This window comes from Geotrypetes seraphini, chromosome 5, assembly GCF_902459505.1.
Source record: "Geotrypetes seraphini chromosome 5, aGeoSer1.1, whole genome shotgun sequence".
NCBI classification, from domain to species: domain Eukaryota; kingdom Metazoa; phylum Chordata; class Amphibia; order Gymnophiona; family Dermophiidae; genus Geotrypetes; species Geotrypetes seraphini.
The window spans coordinates 248,972,299-248,994,765 of record NC_047088.1 but is presented as its reverse complement, the minus strand read 5'-3'; the positions used below and the strand labels follow the sequence as shown (position 1 = coordinate 248,994,765).

General features: G+C 48.6%; 1 protein-coding gene across 1 annotated transcript in view; it reads right to left on the bottom strand.

The window, feature by feature from the left end:
* ADCY5 (adenylate cyclase 5) overlaps positions 1 to 22,467 on the bottom strand; it is a 477,676-nt gene that overhangs the window by 92,431 nt on the left and 362,778 nt on the right. The window contains 2 exon segments of the mRNA XM_033944132.1: positions 11,798 to 11,895; positions 16,263 to 16,407. Of these exon segments, the coding sequence (XP_033800023.1) occupies positions 11,798 to 11,895; positions 16,263 to 16,407 (243 nt within the window).

Genomic DNA, 22,467 nt, shown 5'->3' with positions numbered 1-22,467 from the left:
TTCCTTTTGGCTAAGTCTTAATAATACTATGGTCATTTATAGCTAAAGATACATATAAGAACATAAGAACATAGTTAGTTGCTATATTAGAAGCTGTGTGCGCAAATTCTATTGTATACAATTTCTAGAGGCGTGGACATGGGAGAGGCATGGGCAGGTCAGGGGTAGGCCTAGAAGTTAGGCATGCACGTTATAGAATACTAGAAGTTATGCGCTTAACTGCCAAAAGTTTGGCATGAGCGCTTACACCAGCCTTTGATGTAGAATAAGAGCTCTTGCCCATAGCTGGGTGTAAAACGGCGGACTTGGGCTAGTATTCTATAATGACAGTTCCGCGTAAAGCTGCCGTTTTAGAATTCACGCTTAACGTGCATCATCCTTGTCCAGTTTGTCTGTCTTGACTACATTGTAAGTTCTTTTGAGTAGGGGCTGTCTCTTCTGTGTTTTGATGTACAGAGCTGCGTATGTCTAGTTGTACTCTTTGGGGATTCCAGATGGAATGTTGCTACTCTTTGAGGATTCCACTTAGAATGTTGCTACTCTTTGGGGATGCCGCATGGAATGTTGCTACTCTTTGAGGATTCCACTTAGAATGTTGCTACTCTTTGGGGATGCCGCATGGAATGTTGCTACTCTTTGAGGATTCCACTTAGAATGTTGCTACTCTTTGGGGATTCGGCATGGAATCTTGCTACTCCCTCTGTAATTCCCCCACCTGAGCAATAGGTATTGATGCACCTTCTTGTCCAGTTTGTCTGTCTTGACTACATTGTAAGCTCTTTTGAGGAGGGGCTGTCTCTTCTGTGTTTTGATGTACAGAGCTGCGTATGTCTAGTTGTACTCTTTGGGGATTCCAGATGGAATGTTGCTACTCTTTGAGGATTCCACTTAGAATGTTGCTACTCTTTGGGGATTCCGCATGGAATGTTGCTACTCTTTGAGGATTCCACTTAGAATGTTGCTACTCTTTGGGGATGCCGCATGGAATGTTGCTACTCTTTGAGGATTCCATTTAGAATGTTGCTATTCTTTGGGGATTCTGCATGGAATCTTGCTACTCCCTCTGTAATTCCCCCACCTGAGCACACGGTATTGATACACCTTCTTGTCCAGTTTGTCTGTCTTGACTACATTGTAAGCTCTTTTGAGTAGGGGCTGTCTCTTCTGTGTTTTGATGTACAGAGCTGCGTATGTCTAGTTGTACTCTTTGGGGATTCCAGATGGAATGTTGCTACTCTTTGAGGATTCCACTTAGAATGTTGCTACTCTTTGGGGATTCCGCATGGAATGTTGCTACTCTTTGAGGATTCCACTTAGAATGTTGCTACTCTTTGGGGATGCCGCATGGAATGTTGCTACTCTTTGAGGATTCCACTTAGAATGTTGCTACTCTTTGGGGATTCTGCATGGAATTTTGCTACTCCCTCTGTAATTCCCCCACCTGAGCACACGGTATTGATACACCTTCTTGTCCAGTTTGTCTGTCTTGACTACATTGTAAGCTCTTTTGAGTAGGGGCTGTCTCTTCTGTGTTTTGATGTACAGAGCTGCGTATGTCTAGTTGTACTCTTTGGGGATTCCAGATGGAATGTTGCTACTCTTTGAGGATTCCACTTAGAATGTTGCTACTCTTTGGGGATGCCGTATGGAATGTTGCTACTCTTTGAGGATTCCACTTAGAATGTTGCTACTCTTTGGGGATTCCGCATGGAATGTTGCTACTCTTTGAGGATTCCACTTAGAATGTTGCTACTCTTTGGGGATGCCGCATGGAATGTTGCTACTCTTTGAGGATTCCACTTAGAATGTTGCTACTCTTTGGGGATTCTGCATGGAATCTTGCTACTCCCTCTGTAATTCCCCCACCTGAGCACACGGTATTGATACACCTTCTTGTCCAGTTTGTCTGTCTTGACTACATTGTAAGCTAGTTGTGCTATAGAAATGATTATCATTATTAGTAGTAATTTACCCTGCAATGTCTAGAATGGGGTCCTTAACGAGTGATAGCATGTGGGAAGAGGTCAAACAGGGTGCAGAGAAGGGTCTAGAGATCTGAGGCAATTTAGTGAAACTTTCTTGACAGAGTGAAGGCTGAAAACCCACCTTTTTGAGAGAGCCTTCAACTCATAACCCTACTCTCTTCTGCTTGCTCTCTGCTCACCACCCTAGCCAGCCGTTTACTCCTCCTTTTTTTGGTATAAAAAAAAGGTCACCTCAGTTTATATTTGGGAATTCGGAGCGTTGGAGCTAATACCACAGCAGCCGGCGATAAAAAGAGCTTAACGCGGCTTCGTAAAAGGGAGGTGGGCGTAAGTTAGGTGCCTAGATTGGCTAAGCATTTAACTTCTGGTGATGTTTATAGAATCTGGGCCTACTTATTTGCATAGAGAATTATACAATTGGCGGAGGATATGCTTTCTCAACAGGCTTGGCTGTAACATGAGTGTTACAGTCCATTATCTGCACAGTCACTTAGCCCTAGATGCACTAAAGATACCAACTCGATCACTGTTGGCCGATTCTCCAGCAGCGATCGATGCACTATCAAGTATGTATGCAAATGATTTGCAAACACGACTGATCAGTCGCTCAGTAAGTGATTGACACATGCACATAGCCCTAACAGCAGTGACAGGGGAAGCAGCCTTCTGTCACTTCTTTTTTTTTTTTTTAAACATGTGTTTATTGACAGCGAGAGAGAATACACCGCCCAGCAGGGCGCAGCAGTAACCATTTGAAAAGACAAATAACAGTCCAACACTCAGAACAGGCATCAACAATAGCAATACGTCCCCCAGGGTACCCCCCCATGCATGTGAGAGACAAAAACAGAGCAAGACAAAAAGAGCATGGCGGGCGTAAGCTGAGAGGAACATTTGAAAAGGAATGTCACCCGTCTGGAGCAGTGTTCTCCCGCCTTTTTCCAAAAAAGAACCCCCAAAAAACCCACACAACACTCAGATCATCAAGCGCACTCATCATCATCCATTCATACAAACCAGTCACTCATATCCCAGGAAGCTCCCTCCCCCCCTCCCCTCCCCCCCATCCCAGGGCACTAAAGTATAAAAAGAGAAAGAAAAAGAAGGCTATATAGAGTCAGTTAAAGGAGGCAAACCCCCGAGGGCCGGCCAAGAAACGGAAAATCAGTTCCCTGCTAAGAAAGCCCCTGGTCCCCCTCTCGTGCGGTCGACGGCACCAGGTCCCGCAGTCTCGCCCATAATCCAGCGTAATGTTGCTTAAGCACGCTCGTTGTTCTCGCTTGGGATCGAATTTCAAACATAGCTACCTCTCGAAGCCGGCACCGCCAATGCGGCAGCGGAGGGGGCTCCTCAGACATCCAGTATGTCAAGATCAGTTTCTTTACTACTAAAATAGCATTATAGAGAAACCTGCATTGGGGTGTGGTGAAACCCTGGTCCTGGAGGGACGTCTGCAGACCCAGGAGAATGAACCCATAGTCCCATTCCACAGTGCGCTGCACCACTAGTTCCAACAAGGGGAGGGCTTCCCTCCACACATCCAGGCGTGGGCACTCCAAAAAGGAATGTATATATGTTCCGGCACTGCTCTTGCATTTAATACAAAGACCACTCTCCCATATTCCCATTCGCGCTCCCCTCTGCGCCGTAAAGTATGCCCTATGAAGGATCTTATATTGGAGTTCCTGGAAATCTGCTGATTTAGTGTGGGAATATAGTGTTGTAAAGCATGCAGTGAACTGTGATTCAGAAATATCCTGCCCCAGGTCTCGTTCCCAGGATGTACGCACCGGTGTAAGTACCGACGGGGCAAGAGACAACTTAAGGACGCGATACCAGCGCGCCAGGGAGTTTAGCACGGGCTGGGTGGCCGAGAACAAGATATCCAGAGGGCCCCTGACCCAGGCCCCCACCACTCCCCTACGTTCCGTCTCCCAGTAGTGACGAACCTGAAAATAAGAAAACATATAGCTCGAGGGAAGGCCCCACGCGTCCCGGACCTGCTGGAAAGAGGGAAATCCAGACGGAGACAGGTCAAGTACGTTTTCCATCAACCTACAACCCCGGGCCGACCAATGCTGAAATACAGATCGTCCCCTGCCTGGTGGGAACCTGGGGTTGCCCTCCAGGCGCACAAAAGGGGATATGTCCGGTGGTAGTTGCTGTCGTCGCCTCCACCAACGCCAAGCCAGTCTGAACGGGCGCAGAAAACGAGAACAAACCGTATAGCGCCTCCCAGGATCATCATGTCGATGTATGAGGTTCATAAATTGAAAGGGGGCACTCCAGCTCGCCAACCATCCTCGAGGGGAGTAGCGGGGGCACTCACTATAGCCTTCGTGAATCCAACGGAGGAGGGAGGCAACATTATAAAGCCGAATATCCGGGACATTAAGTCCCCCCAGTGATTTATCCAAGATAAGCTTGGACATCGCTATCCGAGGAGTGCGAGACCTCCAAATAAATCGAGAGATAGTAGATTTAAAGACAAGTTCGTCCCTCCTGGTGAGCCAAAGTGGCATGGCCTGCAAGGGATACAAGAGCTTCGGTACCAGACTCATTTTCACTAAGGCCACCCGACCCAGAATCCCCAGCGGCAGGTCCTGCCAAGCTTGGCACAGTTTTGCGATGGCCTCAAGGGGCCGGCGGATATTTGCGTTGTAAAGCGTGGGAAGATCAGTGCTGAGGTATATGCCGAGGTATCTCATTGGTTTAGTCGTGGGTGCGATAGGCAACCCCGCATGCCAGGTCTCCGCCCGACCCCCAGCCAGTAGCAGAAGTTCCGATTTACTACAATTAACTTGTAAGCCCGACAGTGCTCCAAAGGCTCGGATCACCTCCAGAGCTCTGGGCAAATGCACGGAAACCTGGTCCAGGTAGAGTAAGATGTCATCAGCAAACAGGCTGATTTTGCATTCCTGTCCCCGTACCACAACTCCCTGAATTGTCATATCCTGCCGGATTTTCGCCGCCAGGGGTTCAATAGCCAGGAGGAAGAGGAGCGGTGAGAGCGGGCACCCCTGTCTAGTTCCTCTCTGCAGACCGAAATCTTCCGTCAAACCCCCATTGACCAGTAGGCGCGCCCTGGGGTTGTGATATAGGGCAGAAGCCCAGGCCAGAAAGTCACCCTGAAATCCGCCCCGACGTAAGACCCAAAAGAGATAATCCCAAGAGATGCTATCGAATGCTTTCTCCATATCCAGTCCCGCCACCGCCTCTTGACCCCCCCCGCCTACTCTGTCATGAATCGCTCCCAAGACCTTCATTAAGTTCATAGAGGCGTATCGACCCGGCACAAACCCAACCTGATCTGGGTGAATGAGATCGGGAAGAAGGCCATTCAAACGTCTCGCCAAAGTCGCAGCCAGAAGCTTAATATCCTGATCTAGTAGGGAGATTGGGCGGAACGACCCCACCAGATCCGGGTTCTTGCCCGGCTTAGGGAGTAGAACTATGTGAGCCATGTTATCCGGAAAGGAGCCCCCTGATGCTGCCACTTCGTTATACATTGCACTCAGGGGCTTCGCCACCAGATCTTCTAGAATGCGGTAGTATTCGGGCCCAAACCCATCCGGGCCAGGCGCCTTTGCCAATTTAAGGGACCGAATAGTGGCACGGAGTTCAGCCTCGGTGATCGGCAGGCTCAAGGATGCAGCCTGATCCTCCTCCAGGCGAGGTAGGGATAACCCCCTGAAAAAATCCTGAAGGGCCATCTCATCTAGCGGTCTCTTACCGTATAGGGTTTCATAGTACTTAACAAATTGCTCCGCAATTTGTCTCTCCCCGTCATGTCGAGTGCCCCCAGCATCGCGGATCGCCGTAATGATTTGACGTTTCTTATAAGGTCTCACTAGGTTCGCCAAAAGTCTCCCCGTCTTCCCTCCCCATCTATGCAGGTTATACCGTTGGAACGCAAGGGTCTGCTCCGCTCTTTGATGAAGCAGAGTCTCAATACGGTCTCGAATAGTCCTGTATTCCTGTCGCTCCTTATCCGAGAGAGAGGAGATATGGGCCCTGCGAAAACCATGCAGTTGTCTCGTGAGCGAAAGAAGCTCAGCGCCCCGGGCTTTGCGTTTAGCCGCAGTGTATGCGATCACATGCCCCCTCAGGACTGCCTTGGAAGCATACCAGTAAGATATTGGTCCAATATCCGGGGTGTCATTTGTAGCCTGGTAATCCGCCCATCGTGCCCGTAGATACGTCCGGAATTCCCGGTCTTGGTACAGGTGTAATGCCATTTTCCAAGAGGAGGCCTTCCTGCCAGCTGCCAGTGTCAGTGTGAGGTCCACAGTAGCATGGTCCGAGATCGTGGAATCCACTATCTCCGATCTAGTAGCCCTAGAGAACAGCCGTTGGTCTAGTAGTATATAATCCAAGCGGGCATAGACCTTATGTACATGAGAGTAGAAAGTAAACTCCGAGTCATATGGGTGTAGTGTCCGCCATACATCCACCAGACCTAAATGCTGCATCAGGAAGCCCACCCCCTTATTATCATGATCTCTCAGACTGCTCCTGGGAGGTCTGCAATCCACCCCCGGGTCTGCAGTGATATTCATGTCCCCCCCCAGAACCACCTGATAATCCGGGTAAGCCGAAATTAGGGAGAGAACAGAGGAGAAAAATTTATGACAGTAAGAGTTGGGGGCGTACAAATTACAGAGTAACAGTTTTAATCCCCAAAGTTCCCCCAGCACAAGTACATATCTCCCCTCCCGATCAGTCAATTGTTTATGCAAGGTAAAAGGTAGTCTCTTGTGCAACAGTATCGCCACCCCACGTTTCCTGCCCCCGGAGGAGGAGGAATAAACATCCCCAACCCAATTTCTTCGCAACTTAGAGTGTTCGATCTGAGTGAGGTGGGTTTCTTGCAGGAACGCTACTTCCGCATTCAAATGTCGCAAGCTGGTAAGAATACGGGATCTCTTTACCGGGGACCTGATGCCATCGACATTAAAGGTTACAACTCGTAAATCAGCCATAACAGTGAGAGAGTAGCTCTATGCAGCACAGTAATCCAGAAGGAAACACCCCTCCCAGAGAGTGTGAACTCATCCATTTTCCACCAGCCAAATACGCATTCGTCCAATACAAAAAGAATAAGTGGGCCCAGGCGAAGCCTCCCAGCTAAGCTTCGCTGTCCCTGGTATCTCTGTGCCCTCCAGATCCACCCCCCAGACCCCCACCCTTCCCCCCTGCTCACTCATCCCGTACACAACCACACGCTCCCATTCACTCCCCCCCCCTGACCTCTCCCTCCACCCTCCCCCCCCCAGTCTTGCCCCCCAGGCTGATCCCATCCCATCAGCATACAAACCCATACAGTTCCCCCAACCTGCCCGAAGCCCTCCCCCCCCCCCACCCACTGAACAATACCCCTAACATATAGTCCCCGCATTTAATGCAAAAACAGGAAGTTAAACACAAACAGTGAACAGTGAATAGGTGATACCAAGTAGTCCAAGAAAGTGCTCCAGAGCTGCCGCATGCCCCTTTGAAAGGAATCCCCTCCAGCCAGGACGGCCCGCACCAAGATCAAGGAGAGTCAGTCAAGGGTTAGGGTAGCCGGCGGAGATACAGGAGTCCACTGGAAAGGCGTAAGCTCCGCTGCCCTTCAATGCCAAGCGCGTATCACTCAGGTCACTCCAGCCGCCCGGATTCAGGAATCATATCCAAGTCGAGGAAAGAAGCTCCACCACCGCAATAGCGGCTTGGTCACTCGGTTCCGCTGAACGCGCAGGGGATAAATTCAAAAGGACTCCAACACAGCTCCCAGGAGTACTGAGCCGCATCAGCAGGTGAGCCGCAAAGCAGCCACTTCCGGTTTAGGGTAACATTAGGCAGGTAAAGTTGCCAGAAACGCCCTGGCCTCCTCTCCACTGTTAAAGGTGAAAGTTTTGCCCTCATGCCAGACTCGGAGCTTCGCCGGATAGACCAGCGCGAACTTAACTCCCCTGTTGTGGAGGTCAGTGCAGGAGGGCGCCATAAGCTTGCGTTGGGCCGCCACCCGCACAGAGTAATCATTGAATATGAGCACTCGGGATCCGTTGTAATCCAAGGTGCCCGCCTTTCGGAAGGCCCGGAGTATGAGTTCTTTTTCTCTCCAGTTAGAGTAGCGGGCTATGGCGGTCCTCGCCCTACCCCCCTCCAGAGGTCGGTTTCCGATGCGGTGCGCCCGTTCGCAGGCGAAGGCCTCCGCTCCCCCCGACAGATTCAAGGTCTCAGGGAGCCATTTGCTGAAAATCATGTAGAGATCCTGGTCACTCACCGTCTCCGGGAGCCCGACCAGCCGCAGGTTGTTCCGTCGGCTCCTGTTCTCCTGCTCCTCTAGGGCCGCCTGCAACTCCCGGGACGTCCGTGTGAGTTCTTCCACCTGGGCCGTCAGCGTCACACACGTGTCCTCCTGGTCGGACACGCGCTGCTCTACCTCTGTTAGGCGCTGACTGTGTGAATCGAATTTCTCGTGCATTTCATCCACCGCTGATTGAATTTTATTCAGTTTGTCTGCCAGCGCCGCCGTGACCGACCGCGTGATGTCTGTGATCCAGTCGCCAGCGGGGATAGTGAACGTGGCCTGCTCCGCCGCCATCTTGGAGGGGGTAAGAGAGGATTTATCCCGGGCGCCTCTCGCCGTTTTTATGGGCATGCCCCGTGCCGCAACAGTCGCTCCCGAGGACCAGGAAGGGAAAAGCGGTCTGGAAGTCCCCGGCCCACCTGCTCGGTTCCGCCTTGGGGACGCTGAAAGGCCTGTAGTGCCCGTCACTTTCAGCGGGGGTATGGTAAGAGCTCTCCGGCACGCGACCACCCAGGCAGGCAGCACCACGTGGCCCCCCCCCCGCCTCTGCTGTCTCCCCCGATGATGAGCAAACAACAGGGTAGAGATCCCCTTCCTACCTGCTCGTTTCTGCCGTGGGGACTTGATATAGTTAATATGTAGGCCGGGTTGAGCGGGGGTGAGGCCGGAATTATCTGCCACGCGGCCTTCCAGGCAGGCAGCACCGCGTGACCCTCCCGTCGCCGCAGTCGCCCCCAAGGAACAGGGATAGAGAGAGACGGTGTGACAGTCCCCGTCCCGCCTGCTCGTTTCTGCCGAGGGGACTTAAAATCTTCAGCAGGAGCGCCGAGGCCAGCGGGGATGCGGTCGAAGTTCACCGCCACGCGGTCGTCCAGGCAGACAGCCCCACTGGACCCCCCCGCCTCCGCAGTCACTCCCGAAGCTCAAAAAATAAAAAATAGAAGAGCGGGGTGTCAGTCCCTGTCCCGTCCGCTCGTTTCTGCCGCGGGGACACGAAGGAGTCGGTATTTTGACCGGTTTTAGTAGGGGTGAGGCAGGAGCTCTCCGGCGTGCGACCGCTCAGGCAGGAAGCATCACGTGACCCCCCCTTCTGTCACTTCTGTTACGGCACCGTGACCCCCCCCCCCCCCATGGCAGCGAAAATGTCAGGAGGGATGTCAACTGCCGCCTGCCAATGCGACCTCCCCCCACTCCCGCTGCAGCGATAGGGCTGGAAGGATGCCCACTCCCTCCTGCCACTGAAGGCCCACTCCCGTGCTAGGTGCCCCCCCAACATCCTCTGCCATCCCCCTTCCCCCCAAAAAAAAAAAGAGGCAGGAGGGATGCCCACTCCCTCCTGCCACCGGAGGCTTAGATTGGCTTAGACTCTTTCCCATTGTATCCCGGGATACAGAGGGAGAAGCCTAAGGCCCTGATTGGCTCAGATACCTAAATCCCCTCCCAAGGAGCGAGGCCTTAGGCATCTGAGGCAATCAGGGCCTTAGGCCCCTCCCCGTACATCACATGATGCACCAGGGAGGGAAAGCCCTGCCATTCTGGAGTAGCAATCCTAAGGGCAGGACAGATTGAGCTTCCATCCTGTTCCAACGTTTCTAAGAAGGTACCGGAGGGGGGGGTTTCGGGGGATGGCGGGGAACCTCCGGTAGCAGGAGGGAGTGAGCATCCCTCCTGCCTTTTTTCGGGGGGGGGGGGGGGTAAAGAGGAGGGTAGAGGATGTTTGAGAGGCATCTAGACTGGGAGAGGGCCTTTGATAGCAGGAGTGGGCATCCCTCCTGCTATCAAATGCCGTGGGGGCGAGAAGTTGAATTGGCAGGAGGGAATGGGCATCCCTCCTGCCTTTTTTTTGGGGGGTGGGGAGGAGGATGGCAGAGGATGTTGGGGGGGGCACCTAGCACGGGAGTGGGCCTTCAGTGGCAGGAGGGAGTGGGCATCCTTTCAGCCCTATTGCTGTAGTGGGAGGGGGGAGGTCGCATTGGCAGGCGGCAGTAGACATCCCTTCTGACATTTTCGCTGCCATGGGGCAGGGGGTCACAGTGCCCTAACAGCAGTGACAAGGCTGCTTCCCTTCTTTTGCGGGGGGAGGGGGGGTATGCCAGGAGGAAGTGGGCATTTGTCCTGCCGTTTGCACTGGGGCGGCCAGCCATTTCACGGTGCCGGTTTGTTGGGGAGGGAGGGCCGTCATTGGCATGGGGGTGCTTTTTTCTTTTTTTTTCTTATGAGACAGATATTTTATGTGTGTGACACATGTAAAATATCTGAGGTAATGAAAACAAAAAGAAAAAAAAATCAGACTGACCTGTCGGTAACACAGGTCTAAACTGTTTTTTTTCCAACAGCTAAAACCCGTTTTATTTACTTATTTTTTTGCATAGCCAAGCGATGCTAGTGCATCAATTGCTTGGCTACTTTGCATGGAGTTTTAGCTAATTTGCATGGCCAGATCAGAACATGGGTGATCGAGGGGGAAAACACACAGTGAGCTGTTTTGTGAATCGGGTCAGTAATAGCCATCGTCACTAAAGCTGTGAAAACAAGTATAGCGACGATCGCTAACTTCAGTGCATCTACCTCTTAGATCACTTTCCAGAGAACCTGGGTGACTTAAGCGAAGAGCAAGGTGAAAGATTTCACCAAGACATAAAAACAATGGAAGCCAAGATACCACGGAAGATGGGATGCACACATGATGGCAGACTATTGCTGGAATCTGATGCGGGATTGTCCTGGCAGATCCCACTCTCGAAAGTCTTACAAAGGGAGCTTCTTGTGTGTCGAATGACTGGAAAGTTTGTATCATAAACGTGCTTTTGGTATGAAATGAGTAATTTTCATGTTGTGTACTTTTCTTTTGATTTTTAATACAGTGCTTCCCCACGAATTCGCGGACGGCGGTTCACAGTCCCGGTCATTTGCAGTATTTTCTGACCGCGAACCGCCGACCAGGAGAGGACAGCTGGAGAGGCAGGAGAGGGCAGCCGGAGCGCCAGCGAGTGAAGGAAATCACTTGCTGCATGCTCCGACCGCTTCTTCCTGTACTAAAGTCGGGCCTCACCAATCAGGAGCTGATTTGACACGCAGCTCCTGATTGGTGAGGCCCGACTTTAGTACAGGAAGAGGCGGTCGGAGCATACAGTGAGTGATTTCCTTCACTCGCCGGCGCTTCGGCTGCTCTCTCTTGCCTCTCCCGCTGCCCTTTCCAGTCTCCCTCACGAAAAACCACATTCACAGTTTTTCAAGATTCGCGGGGGTTCCTGGAACGGAACCCCCGTGAATATTGGGGGAGTACTGTACTACATGAAAATATCCTGATCCTGATTTGTTAATGGGCGAGCAGAATGAAGAGTGGTATATGACATGTTCTGTATCTCAAAAACTAGAGCTGATACCATGGTACCACTGAATGAATAGCACCTACACTATTTTAGGTTTTCATGGCGGTGACGTTATCGTTTCACTTTTGTGCGCTAACTAGAGTTAAGGAGGAGGGAGTGCAAAGTACTGAGCGGCATCTACTCACTGTGGTACAATAGTGATCTGAACAAAGCAGATGAAGAGGAAGACGAGAGAGGCGCAAGCCACGTACGCTCCAAATCGGTCATCCACTTGCTTGGAGTACTGTGTGGAAAAGAACAGCCCTGTTACAACTCATGAGATGCGACATTTGCCAAAACAGCACAGCGAGAACTTCGTAGGCAAAAGTTTCCAAGTTTATTTACATTTTAATATACCGACCGTCATCATGTATCCGGCCGGTTTACATAGATAAAAATATTAAAATATATTTAAGAAAAGGGGTAAAGAAAAAAAAAAATTAAACATTAAACATTAAATAAACAAATACAATTGCGTACGCGAGTTTGTGGGAGAAGGGGGGAAGGAAAGTTTGTAATTACATCATAAAAATAAAAATAAATAAAGGGAAGAGGGCAGAGGAAAAAAAAAACACCCGGAAGGGGGGTGGGTCGCTTTTTAGAAGCAGTTTGTTTTATATACTGCTGCGCTATTAGACAGAGGAAATGTTAAAAGCTATGGTATGCGTTTTGGAATAAGAAAGTTTTTAGTTTAGTCTTGAATTTATCAAGTGAATTTTCTTGGCGGAGTTGCGAAGGCATGGCATTCCATTGGGTTGGAGCTGTAACAGAGAAATTAGTGTTTCTGGTGTAATAAAATTCCTTAATTGGGGAAACAGTCCAATAAGTTCTGGTCAGCTGATCCGAGGGTCCGTGGAGAACAGAAGGGAATGATAAGTCAGTCCAGAGAAAGAGTCACTTCAGTGGCATAGTAAGGAGGCGAGCAGTCTGCCCCGGGTGCGCTCTTGACGGGAGCGCCCGTACCCGACCTCCTTTCTACCCCACCCCACCCCCACTACCGCACGCGCTTGTGGCACTTCTCTTCCCTGTGTAGGAGCCTTTAGTTACGGCTCAGCTGTGTTGCTTTCCATAGTAGTTGCTTCCCATATTTTCTGTAACCATTTCAGCTACTCTTGGGGGGGGGGGAGGGGAGGGGTTACATGATTGTTCTGGGAAAGAGATGCTGAGGTGATTATGATTGCTCAGCCCAGTTATTGAAATACAGTAAAGCCTTGGTTTGCGATCATAATTCGTTCCAGAAGCATGCTTGTAATCCAAAGCACTGGTATAGCAAAGCGAACGTCCCCATAGGAAATAATGGAAACTCAGACGATTCGTTCCACAACCTAAAAACTTTAATACAAAATACAGTAAAACCTTGGTTTATAAGCATAATTCGTTCTGAAACCATGGTTGTAATCCAAAACACTTGTAGATCAAAGCGAATTTTCCCATACGAAATAATGGAAACTCAAGACGATTCGTTCCACAACCCCCCAAACTTTAAAACGTACTTGTATTGCAAGGCCTCGCCAATTTAGAACAGTCGCTACACGCCTGCAGCGTCAGAGAGAGAAGAACCATTGGCATAGTTCAGTGTTCCCGCTAAGCTGCGCTGGGGTGCGCTGGCGCACAAAATATTACCTCGCAGCGCACAAGTTTCTCGTCACAGCGCACACAGTGTAGAGCACAGTTCTTCAACCGCCGGTCCGCAAACAAAATCTTGCCGGTCCGCGAAGGATTCTGTCCCCGCCGCAACGAAAGGCCGGCGTCAGCTGACTTGCAACTTCCTGTTGCAGTCGCTGTGCCGGGACTCCTGCCTTCGCCGGGACTCCTGCCTTCCACCGCGTTTGCCTCCTGCCTTGTCTCCGCACCTCCAGACCAGCAGCGGCAGCTGTGTATGCTTTTAACTTCGGCACAGAGCTGCCCCTAATCAATAGTTTAGCGCGGTTTCATAAGGCAGCCTCGGGGCCTTTGCTAGGCCGGCCCACATTGCATCATCGAAGCGGGCCGGCTATCAAAGGCCCCGAGGCTGCCTCATGAAACCGCGCTAAACTATTGATTAGGGGCAGCTCTGTGCCGAAGTTAAAAGCATACAGAGCTGCCGCTGCTGGTCTGAACTCTTGGGCCGCTGAAGGAGGGCAAAAAGCAGCTGTCCTGGAGGTTTCCCTTCCTCTCGCCTTTACAGGTTCCTTTTTTCCACCTTTTTTTTTTTCCTTCAAACGGCAACGGGCCCCAGCATCGACATCAATCAAGTAAGTTCCACTGTCAATCAAGCGGTTCTGCTCGGCCAAAGCTTCCCCTGTGACATGAGCCAACCTCAGGGGAAAGAAAGTGACCCACAAAGGTGAGGGGAAGGGGGGCAGATGATGGAAGTTGGGGGGGGGGGAGAGAGAGAGAGAAGGGGCAGATGATGGAATGGAGGAGATGAGAGAGAGAGAGAAGGGGACAGATGATGGAAGTGAGAAGAAGGGAGAGAGAGCAGAAGGCAGATGGATGTCAGTTGAGAAGGGAGAGCAGATGCTGAATGGAAGTGGGGAAAGAACACATACTGGATGGAAGGAGGAGATAAATAAAGGGGGAAGAAAATAGTAAGATAATGGAGGGGTGAGGGAAAGGGGTGACAAGCTGTGTGTAGACACAGTGAAAAGAGGGAAACGGGACTAAATAGTAAGAAAGAATTTAATTTAGATGGAGGCAGAAAATAGAGAAGGAAGACCAGAGAAGAAAAGGGAAGAGAGAGCAGAGAATGATCAGATCTGAGTGGAGGAAATGAGAAGAGAGATATGCTAAAAACCACAGGGGGGAGGGAAGGATAGAGATGCCAGACCATGAGGGGAACAGAAGGAAGATGATGGATGCTAGACCAAATTGGGGGGTGGGGGGGGGGGCAGGAGGAGAGATGGCAGGGAAAGACAGACAGTGAATGGAAGGGGCAGATGCTGGACTGAAGAGACAGAGAAGGTTATCATGCTGCTGTACCGGGCCATGGTACGCCCTCACCTGGAGTACTGCGTCCAGCACTGGTACTTTAAGAAGGACACGGTACTACTCGAAAGGATCCAGAGAAGAGCAACTAAAATGGTTAAGGGGCTGGAGGAGTTGCCGTACAGCGAAAGATTAGAGAAACTGGGCCTCTTCTCCCTTGAGCAGAGGAGATTGAGAGGGGACATGATAGAAACATTCAAGGTACTGAAGGGAATAGACTTAGTAGCTAAGGCAGGGAGAACGAGAGGGCACTCTCTAAAGTTGAAAGGGGATAGATTCCATACAAACGTAAGGAAGTTCTGTGGTAGAAAGCAACATATTTATTTGGCTCATAACTTGCTGGCGCCCGATATTTTTAGCTCACAGTGAAAAAAGTTTGCTCACAACACCCGCCCGCTTAGAGGGAACACTGGTTGTGATGTGTGTATATTGTATGTACTTGCATTGAAAGACATTGTTGTATATCAAGTTAAAATTTAATAAAATGTTTTGCTTGTCTTGCAAAACATTTGCAAACCAAGTTACCGTATTTTCACGCATATAACGCGTGCGTTATACATGATTTTTACAAACCGTGCATAACCTTGTGCGTTATACGCATGAGCGCGTTGTACAATTTTTTTTTTTTCATTCCGATCCGGCATCCTCCCCCCCCCCGCAATCCTACATCCCCCCCCAGCACCGCAAAACATCTCTTACCCGATTGGGCATGCCAGTGCATACTCAAAGCCCAGTCCAGCCCGGCACAAGGAAGAAGGAGGACCTCCCTCGCACCGCCCAGCCCAGCCCAGCAACAACGAGGGAGGATCTTCAGGCACTGGCATATCCTGTGCATTGGTGCTGGTGCCGGTGCCCAATCGGGTAAGAGATGTTTTGCGGTGCTGGGGGGGGATGTAGGATCGTGGGGGAGAGAGGGTGATGCGAGCGGGGGGGAGGATGCCGGTTCGCAGGCCAGAAGAGTAAGCGGGAGTGGGAGGAGGTTAAAGCAGCATGCGCGGTATACGCGTGTGCGTGCTATATAAAAAATTTTTTACAGAAATGCTTTGGACCTGCGCGCTATACGCGTGTGCGTGTCATACACGTATGCGCGTTATACGCGTGAAAATATGGTACTTGCAATCCAAGGTTTTACTGTATCAGGAAGTCCCCTTTCCCCCTTAAAACTCCCCGCCCCAATGTATTACAGAGCATGATCATTTAATGCAAAGAGAGTTCTAGAACAACATGTTATTATATAAGGTTGAAACGCTAGGCTGTGGATTAACACAAGAAAATGTGTCTTCATAAAAAGGGTAATGAATTCAGGGAACTGGCTTCCAATGGAAGTGGTGAAGGCAGAAATAGCATCAGAAGTCAAGAAAGCATGGGATAAGCGCAGAGGATCCTTAGTAGAAGGGAACCGATAGTCGCACACGATCTTTCATAAGCATCTGGAATAGGAAATGGCCAGACTAGAGGGACCTGGTGATCTTTATTTGCCATCATATTCTATGATCCATATTACGGTTAAATACCACGTTCGGTGAATATCTTAAAAAGGGTAGTTAATAAATCCCAACAAATACAAAAATATTTTTTCACATGTTATTAAATAACTTCAAAAACGGAATTCAAGCTTATCTTCTTTTATTTTGAGCAGTTTACCTTTTTCTCCAGGTCTGGTTCTCTGAACGTTAAGAGGAACTTGCGAACGTGCTCAGAGCGTAATCGATCAATACTTCTGGCATCAATTGCACGTCCTAGAAACTCATCTACCTCATCCTCTGGGTTCATGTTTTCTTGGGTGTTCCTGAGCGGGGAACACAAGCGATGAAATGGGATGTTCAGAAATGTTTAGCCTTTTACCTTATTGACAATCAAGAACGGAACTTCGAAAACTCTTCTGGTGGCTCCCAAAAAGGCCAACCTGGGCTAACATGAAAGAACATGAGCTTATTACACACCTGCCTACATATCACATGCCAATTTTGAATTCCTGCATCTTTACTTCAGACATATCAATGATCTGTTTTGGGGGTCTACTGTGCAAATGTTTCCTGATCTCTCTTTAATAGTGTTACCAGAATTCCTCTTTATAAAAAAAAGGATACTTGGCCCCACCTCATTCCCATCTTGTTCTTCCCTCCCCCTCCCCCGCATGGACCTCATGTCTCCTTCCCCGAGCTCAGGGCCGTGGCTGGAGAACCTCCACGCATGTATGGATGTCAACATGATGATGTCACACACATAAGAACATAAGCAGTGCCTCCGCCGGGTCAGACCATAGGTCCATCCTGCCCAGCAGTCCGCTCTCGCGGCGGCCCAAACAGGTCCCGACCTGTCTGAATAACCAGAAGGGGCCCTCTTGCCACCTTGGTTTCCCATTGAAGTCCTATCTTCCCATCGAAGTCCTAATCCTCCGGTCTTGCACATTCACGACTTGGTTGGGTTTCCATACTTATTACCTGGTTAGTTTTCTATACTTGTATTACATCCCAGCATCTCTCTCAGTATCCCATGATCCCTTTATCCCTCAGAAATCCGTCCAATCCCTGTTTGAATCCCTGTACCATACTCTGCCTGATCACTTCCTCCGGTAGCGCATTCCAAGTGTCCACGACCCTTCGAGTGAAAAAAAACTTCCTTGCATTTGTTTTGAACCTATCTCCCTTCAGTTTCTCCGAATGCCCCCTCGTACCTGTTGTCCCCTGTGATATCATCATATGACATCCATGCATGCAAATAGGCCCTCCAGAGCTCTGGGCTTTCTAAAACCCAGACAAACTGGCAGGTTTTGGAAATCTCTCTAGGCACCCAGACAGTCCTCTAAAAAGAGGACTTGTCGCAACATTATTAGTATCTTTTGTATTTGAGCAGGATTTGAACTCTGTGATGTAGCTTTACTTTCGAAATTCACAAGTGACGTTCTCTGGGGAAAGAATTTGGATTTACCCAGATATTTCCCAAAACTACGCAAGATCGTAGAAAAGAATTTCTTATTATGCAAGATGAAGTTAAAAAATTGGGGGCCTCTTTTTTATTGGCATACCCATGTAAATGTTTGATTCGATATTTGGGGGTTAAGCACACCTTTTTTGGTACCTTCACAATTATGGGCTCTTTTTATCAAGCCGCGCTAGCGGGGTTAACACACAACTTTTCATCACGCGTTAGCCCCTGCGCTGGCCAAAAACTACCGCCTGCTCAAGAGGAGGCGGTAGTGGCTAGCGCAGCCGGCGGTTTAGCGCGCGCTCTTTTGCGCGTTAAACCGCTAGCGTGGCTTGATAAAAGGAGCCCTATGTGCCTTTCTAGACATTAAAAAGATTTCTAGTGATTTATAAATTTAACTGGATATATGATATATGGGTTAGTTAATCGTATACTGCTTTCTTAATTTGTATTTTTCTTTATGGAATCCCCTCCATGGGAAAAAATGGATCTCCTTCGATTAATGGTGGTCTAAGAAAGAAAATATTTTGTCATGTTTCAACTATAATTTCTTATGTACAATGTACCTTTTCTGTAACAAGTGTTTTACTTGTATATTATTGCAAATCTGATAAATAAAAAATAAAAAGAGTTCATGTCTAGAGTTAAATTTAAATTTATAATGGCTTATTCTCTCCAGATTCATTGAAAAGTTGGAAGTGCTAACGATTGTGCTTCTGAGTTTGCCCCTGAAGAAGGACACGAAATGGGGGGGGCAATCAGCCACAGCACCCCTCTCAACAGAATTTAATCTACACTGCTCCCTTGTCATTCGCGGGGGATATGGGCAGAGCCGGACCGCGAATGGATAAACCGCGATTATCCCTCCCTGCCGCCTTCCCGGCCTTGCCTGGTGGTCTAGAGGGCTGTCGGGGCAGGAGCGATCTTCCTACGCTCCTGCCCTGTGCAGATCGCCATGAGGAAATGGCTGTAGGGAGTTCCCAACGTAGTCTCGAAAGACTACGGGAACTCCCAACGTAGTCTCGAGAGACTACGGGAATTCACAGCAGCCATTTCCTCATGGCAATCTGCACGGGGCAGGAGCGTAGGAAAATCGCTCCTGCCCCGAAAGCCCTCTAGACCACCAGGTAAGCCGGGAAGGCGGCAAGAAGGAAAAAAATATGGGTTATTTTAAAATTAAGACTGTTTTTTTTATTTTCCCCCTCCCCAGAAAAAATCGCGATTATATTAATCTAATACTTGGCTTTATATACCGAGTCTTCATTCTAAGAAAGCTCAACCTGGTTTACAATAGTTAACTTAAAAAAATATAAAAGAAAATTAATTTCCAAAATGTTTAGTGAATAAAGTAGTTTTCAAAAGCTTACGAAAAAATAGAAGAGAACCAGCGCTTCTAATAAGGAACGGAAGATCGTTCCAAAGTTGAGAAAACTTAAAAATCAAAGATTGGCCAAAAATAAAAACAGCTGCATGCTTCCACAGATAAGCATTTTTATCCTCACTTTGATATTATGAACTAATGTGGGATTTTTGTATTATCTTTTGTAAGTAGGGTGATAAGCAATATTTAATATTTAAAGTTTCCCTCCCACACAGCACTTTAGTTGTTGAATAAAAGAAAAAGCACTTGATGGTGAAGATAGATTATGTTTCTGGTTAAATCCTATGGTGTGCTTTTAGGTGCACATATGTTGTGGGATAAACCCTGGTGGAGACTTAACGATCATTTTAGATAAGTTTCCCTAGAATTGATTTTTCACCTAAATATTGTATACTTGGGGGCTTATAAAAAAAATACTCAAAAAATTAAGGCCGATTCAGAATACCGCTGTTCGTCTTATTTTTGGATTTAAAAAAATGGGAGCGCATTACTCCTTGCTACCAAAAACTTCATTGGTTGCCAGTAGAGTCCAGAGTCCTGTTTAAGGGTTCCTTTTATCAAGCCGCGCTAGCGGGGTTTACACGCGTGACTTTTCATCACTTGTTAAGCCCCGCGCTAGCCTGCTCAAGAGGGCAGTGGGGAGAACAAGGACAATTAAGCCATTGTGACATCACAGATGAGGTTGGTTCTTATTGGTGGAATAAGGCATTATGACATCCTAATCTTAGTTCTGCTTCTACTACTATGAATTATTTCTATAGCACTACCAGACGTACTCAGCACTGTACAGAGTCACAAAGAAGACAGTCCCTGCTCAAAAGAGCTTACAATCTAAACAGACAAGACAGACAAACAGGATGCCATGGATACAGTTAAAGGGAACGGTTAATCTGCTGGCTGGGTCGGTAGGCAGAGGAGTAGAGTTAAGGATTAAATAAAGCCTAAAGGCTTTGGTGAAGACTACACAGGGCAAAGGCGTTAAGAGCAAGCTTCCACTTCTCCCTTCCCCTTCCTCTCTATATTAAAGATTTTTGCTCTATGCCATTCTTTATCTACTATGGGCTCCTTTTACCAAGCTGCGTTAGCTAAACCCGCTCTACGTGACTAGAACTAACGCCAGCTCAATGCTGGCGTTAAGGTTTAGCGCGCATTAAAGCCCTAACGCGGCTTAGTAAAAGGAGCCCTATGTCTGTAGTTTTATAGGCGACTGCATTTCATGGAAAATCATCGTTTTTTTTGAATGATGCATGTCCTGAAACAATAAGGGGCTTAACACAATAGAAATGAATAATGCAAAACAAAGATTGAATTTGGATCATGCTATTAAACTCATAAAATTATTATTATTATGTTTTCTGATTCCTAAATTATACTGAACATTGCATTTTAGCCATAAAAGCGTTAATGATGTAGGCAATGCAAAATAATAGAATTATTCTTAGAATTTCACAAACATACTGGCAATGTACTGGAAAATGAAAATTAATCAAGCAATCTACTATAATAAAACCCTAAGCATGCATGTGCACTCCTACCTGCGTGATCCTAAATCCGTAGGTCCATGGCCGGCGGGAGTGCTTATGCGCTTAGCAGTGCCAGTAGCCGGCAGAGAAATTGCAAAGTGCGGGCCTCCCTGCTCTCCAGATCTTCCAGAGGTACGTGCTACCGAGGTGCATTGCGCCTGTGAGGTTCGCTACGGCAGGCCGTGATCCTCAGCAGGCTTTTCTGAAGAGCAGGGCAGACACGAACAACCAGGAAGAACAGGTAAGGGGTGCTGCTGGACAGGGGGAGCAGGGAAGAGGAGCTGTTAGACAGGGGGGGGGGGAGGTAAAAGGAAGGGAGAAGGCCTACTGCTGGACAGGGGGAGCAGGGAAGAGGTACTGCTGGACATGGGGTGGTAAAACGAAGGGAGAAGGGCTGCTGCTGGACAGGGGGGAGCAGTGAAGAGGTGCTGCTGGACAGGGGGAGACGTAAAACGAAGGGAAAAAGGCTGCTGCTGCACGGGGGGGAGCAAGCAAGGGGTGGTGGTGGACAGCTGAGGAAAGAGAGAGATAGAAAGAAAGAGACAGACAGACAGAAAGCGGCCAAGGAGAGAGAAAGAGAATGAAAGAAAGAAAGACAGACACACACATCTATTCTAGCACCCGTTAATAAAATGATTGCTAAAGAAGGTTTTTAAGCATTTTTCCTGATTCTGGAAGTGAAGCAGTCAAGCTCCCCGCACCTGAAACAAAAGTAAGGGGGAGGGGCTGTGGCGGACTGCCCCGGGCACCGTCTTCATGGGGACGCTGGCGCCTCTCCTCCACCTTCCCCTACCTCTTTAAATGTCCGCCACCATGAGCATCTTCCACTTGCTGCTTGTGCTAGCCTCAGCTCTGTTATGACATCATTTCCTCTTCACATGAGCAGGATGTAACATTATAAGGGAGCCAAGACCGGCAAAAGCAACAGGTGGAAGATGCTGATCGTGCCTGTGAATGTTTCAAGAGGTACACGGTGGGGGGGGAGGAGTGTGTCCCCCCCAGATCTCCCCAGAATTTCTCAGATCTCCCCTGGAACCTTTTTTAAAAAGCAGAGTAACATTGGCCACCTTCCAATATTGAGGTACTACAGATGATTTTAGTGACAGGTTACAGATCACTAACAGCAGATCAGCAAATTCATATTTGAGTTCTTTCAGTACCCTGGGATGTAAACCATCTGGCCCAGGTAATTTATCACTCTTTAACGTATCAATTTGACTTAATACGTCTTCCAGGGTCACCGAGATTTATTTCAATTCTTCCACATCATCACCCTTGAAAACAATTTCCAGTGGAGGTAGATCCCGGCTTACATCTTCTTTTGTAAAGGCCGAAGCAAAGAATTCACTCAGTCTCTCCATTATGGCCTTATCCTCCCCGAGAGCCCCTCTCCCCGTCCGTGCATATCAGCTTCTCTTCTCCCAGCATATACGGTTCCTTCCTATTATTAATCCCCAAATGCATTACTCTGCATTTTTTTGCATTGAATTTTAGTTGCCAGGCATTAGACCAGTCCTCTAACTTTTGCAGATCCTTTTTCATATTTTCCACTCCCTCTTCGGTGTCTACTCTGTTACAAATCTTGGTATCATCTGCAAAAAGGCACACTTTTCCTTCTAACCCTTCAGTAATGTCACTCACAAACATATTGAACAGGATTGACCCCAGCACCGAACCCTGAGGGACTCCCCTACTCACCTTTCCTTCCTCTGAGCGACTTCCATTAACCACCACCCTCTGGTGTCTGTCCGACAGCCAGTTTCTAACCCAGTTCACCACTTTGGGTCCTAACTTCAGCCCTTCAAGTTTGTTCAACAGCCTCCTATGAGGAACTGTATCAAAGGCTTTGCTGAAATCTAAGTAAATTACATCTAGCATATGTCCTCGATCCAGCTCTCTGGTCATCCAATCAAAAAATTCAATCGGGTTTGTTTGGCACGATTTACCTTTTGTAAAGCCATGTTGCCTCGGATCCTGTAACCCATTAGATTCAAGGAAGTACACTATCCTTTCTTTC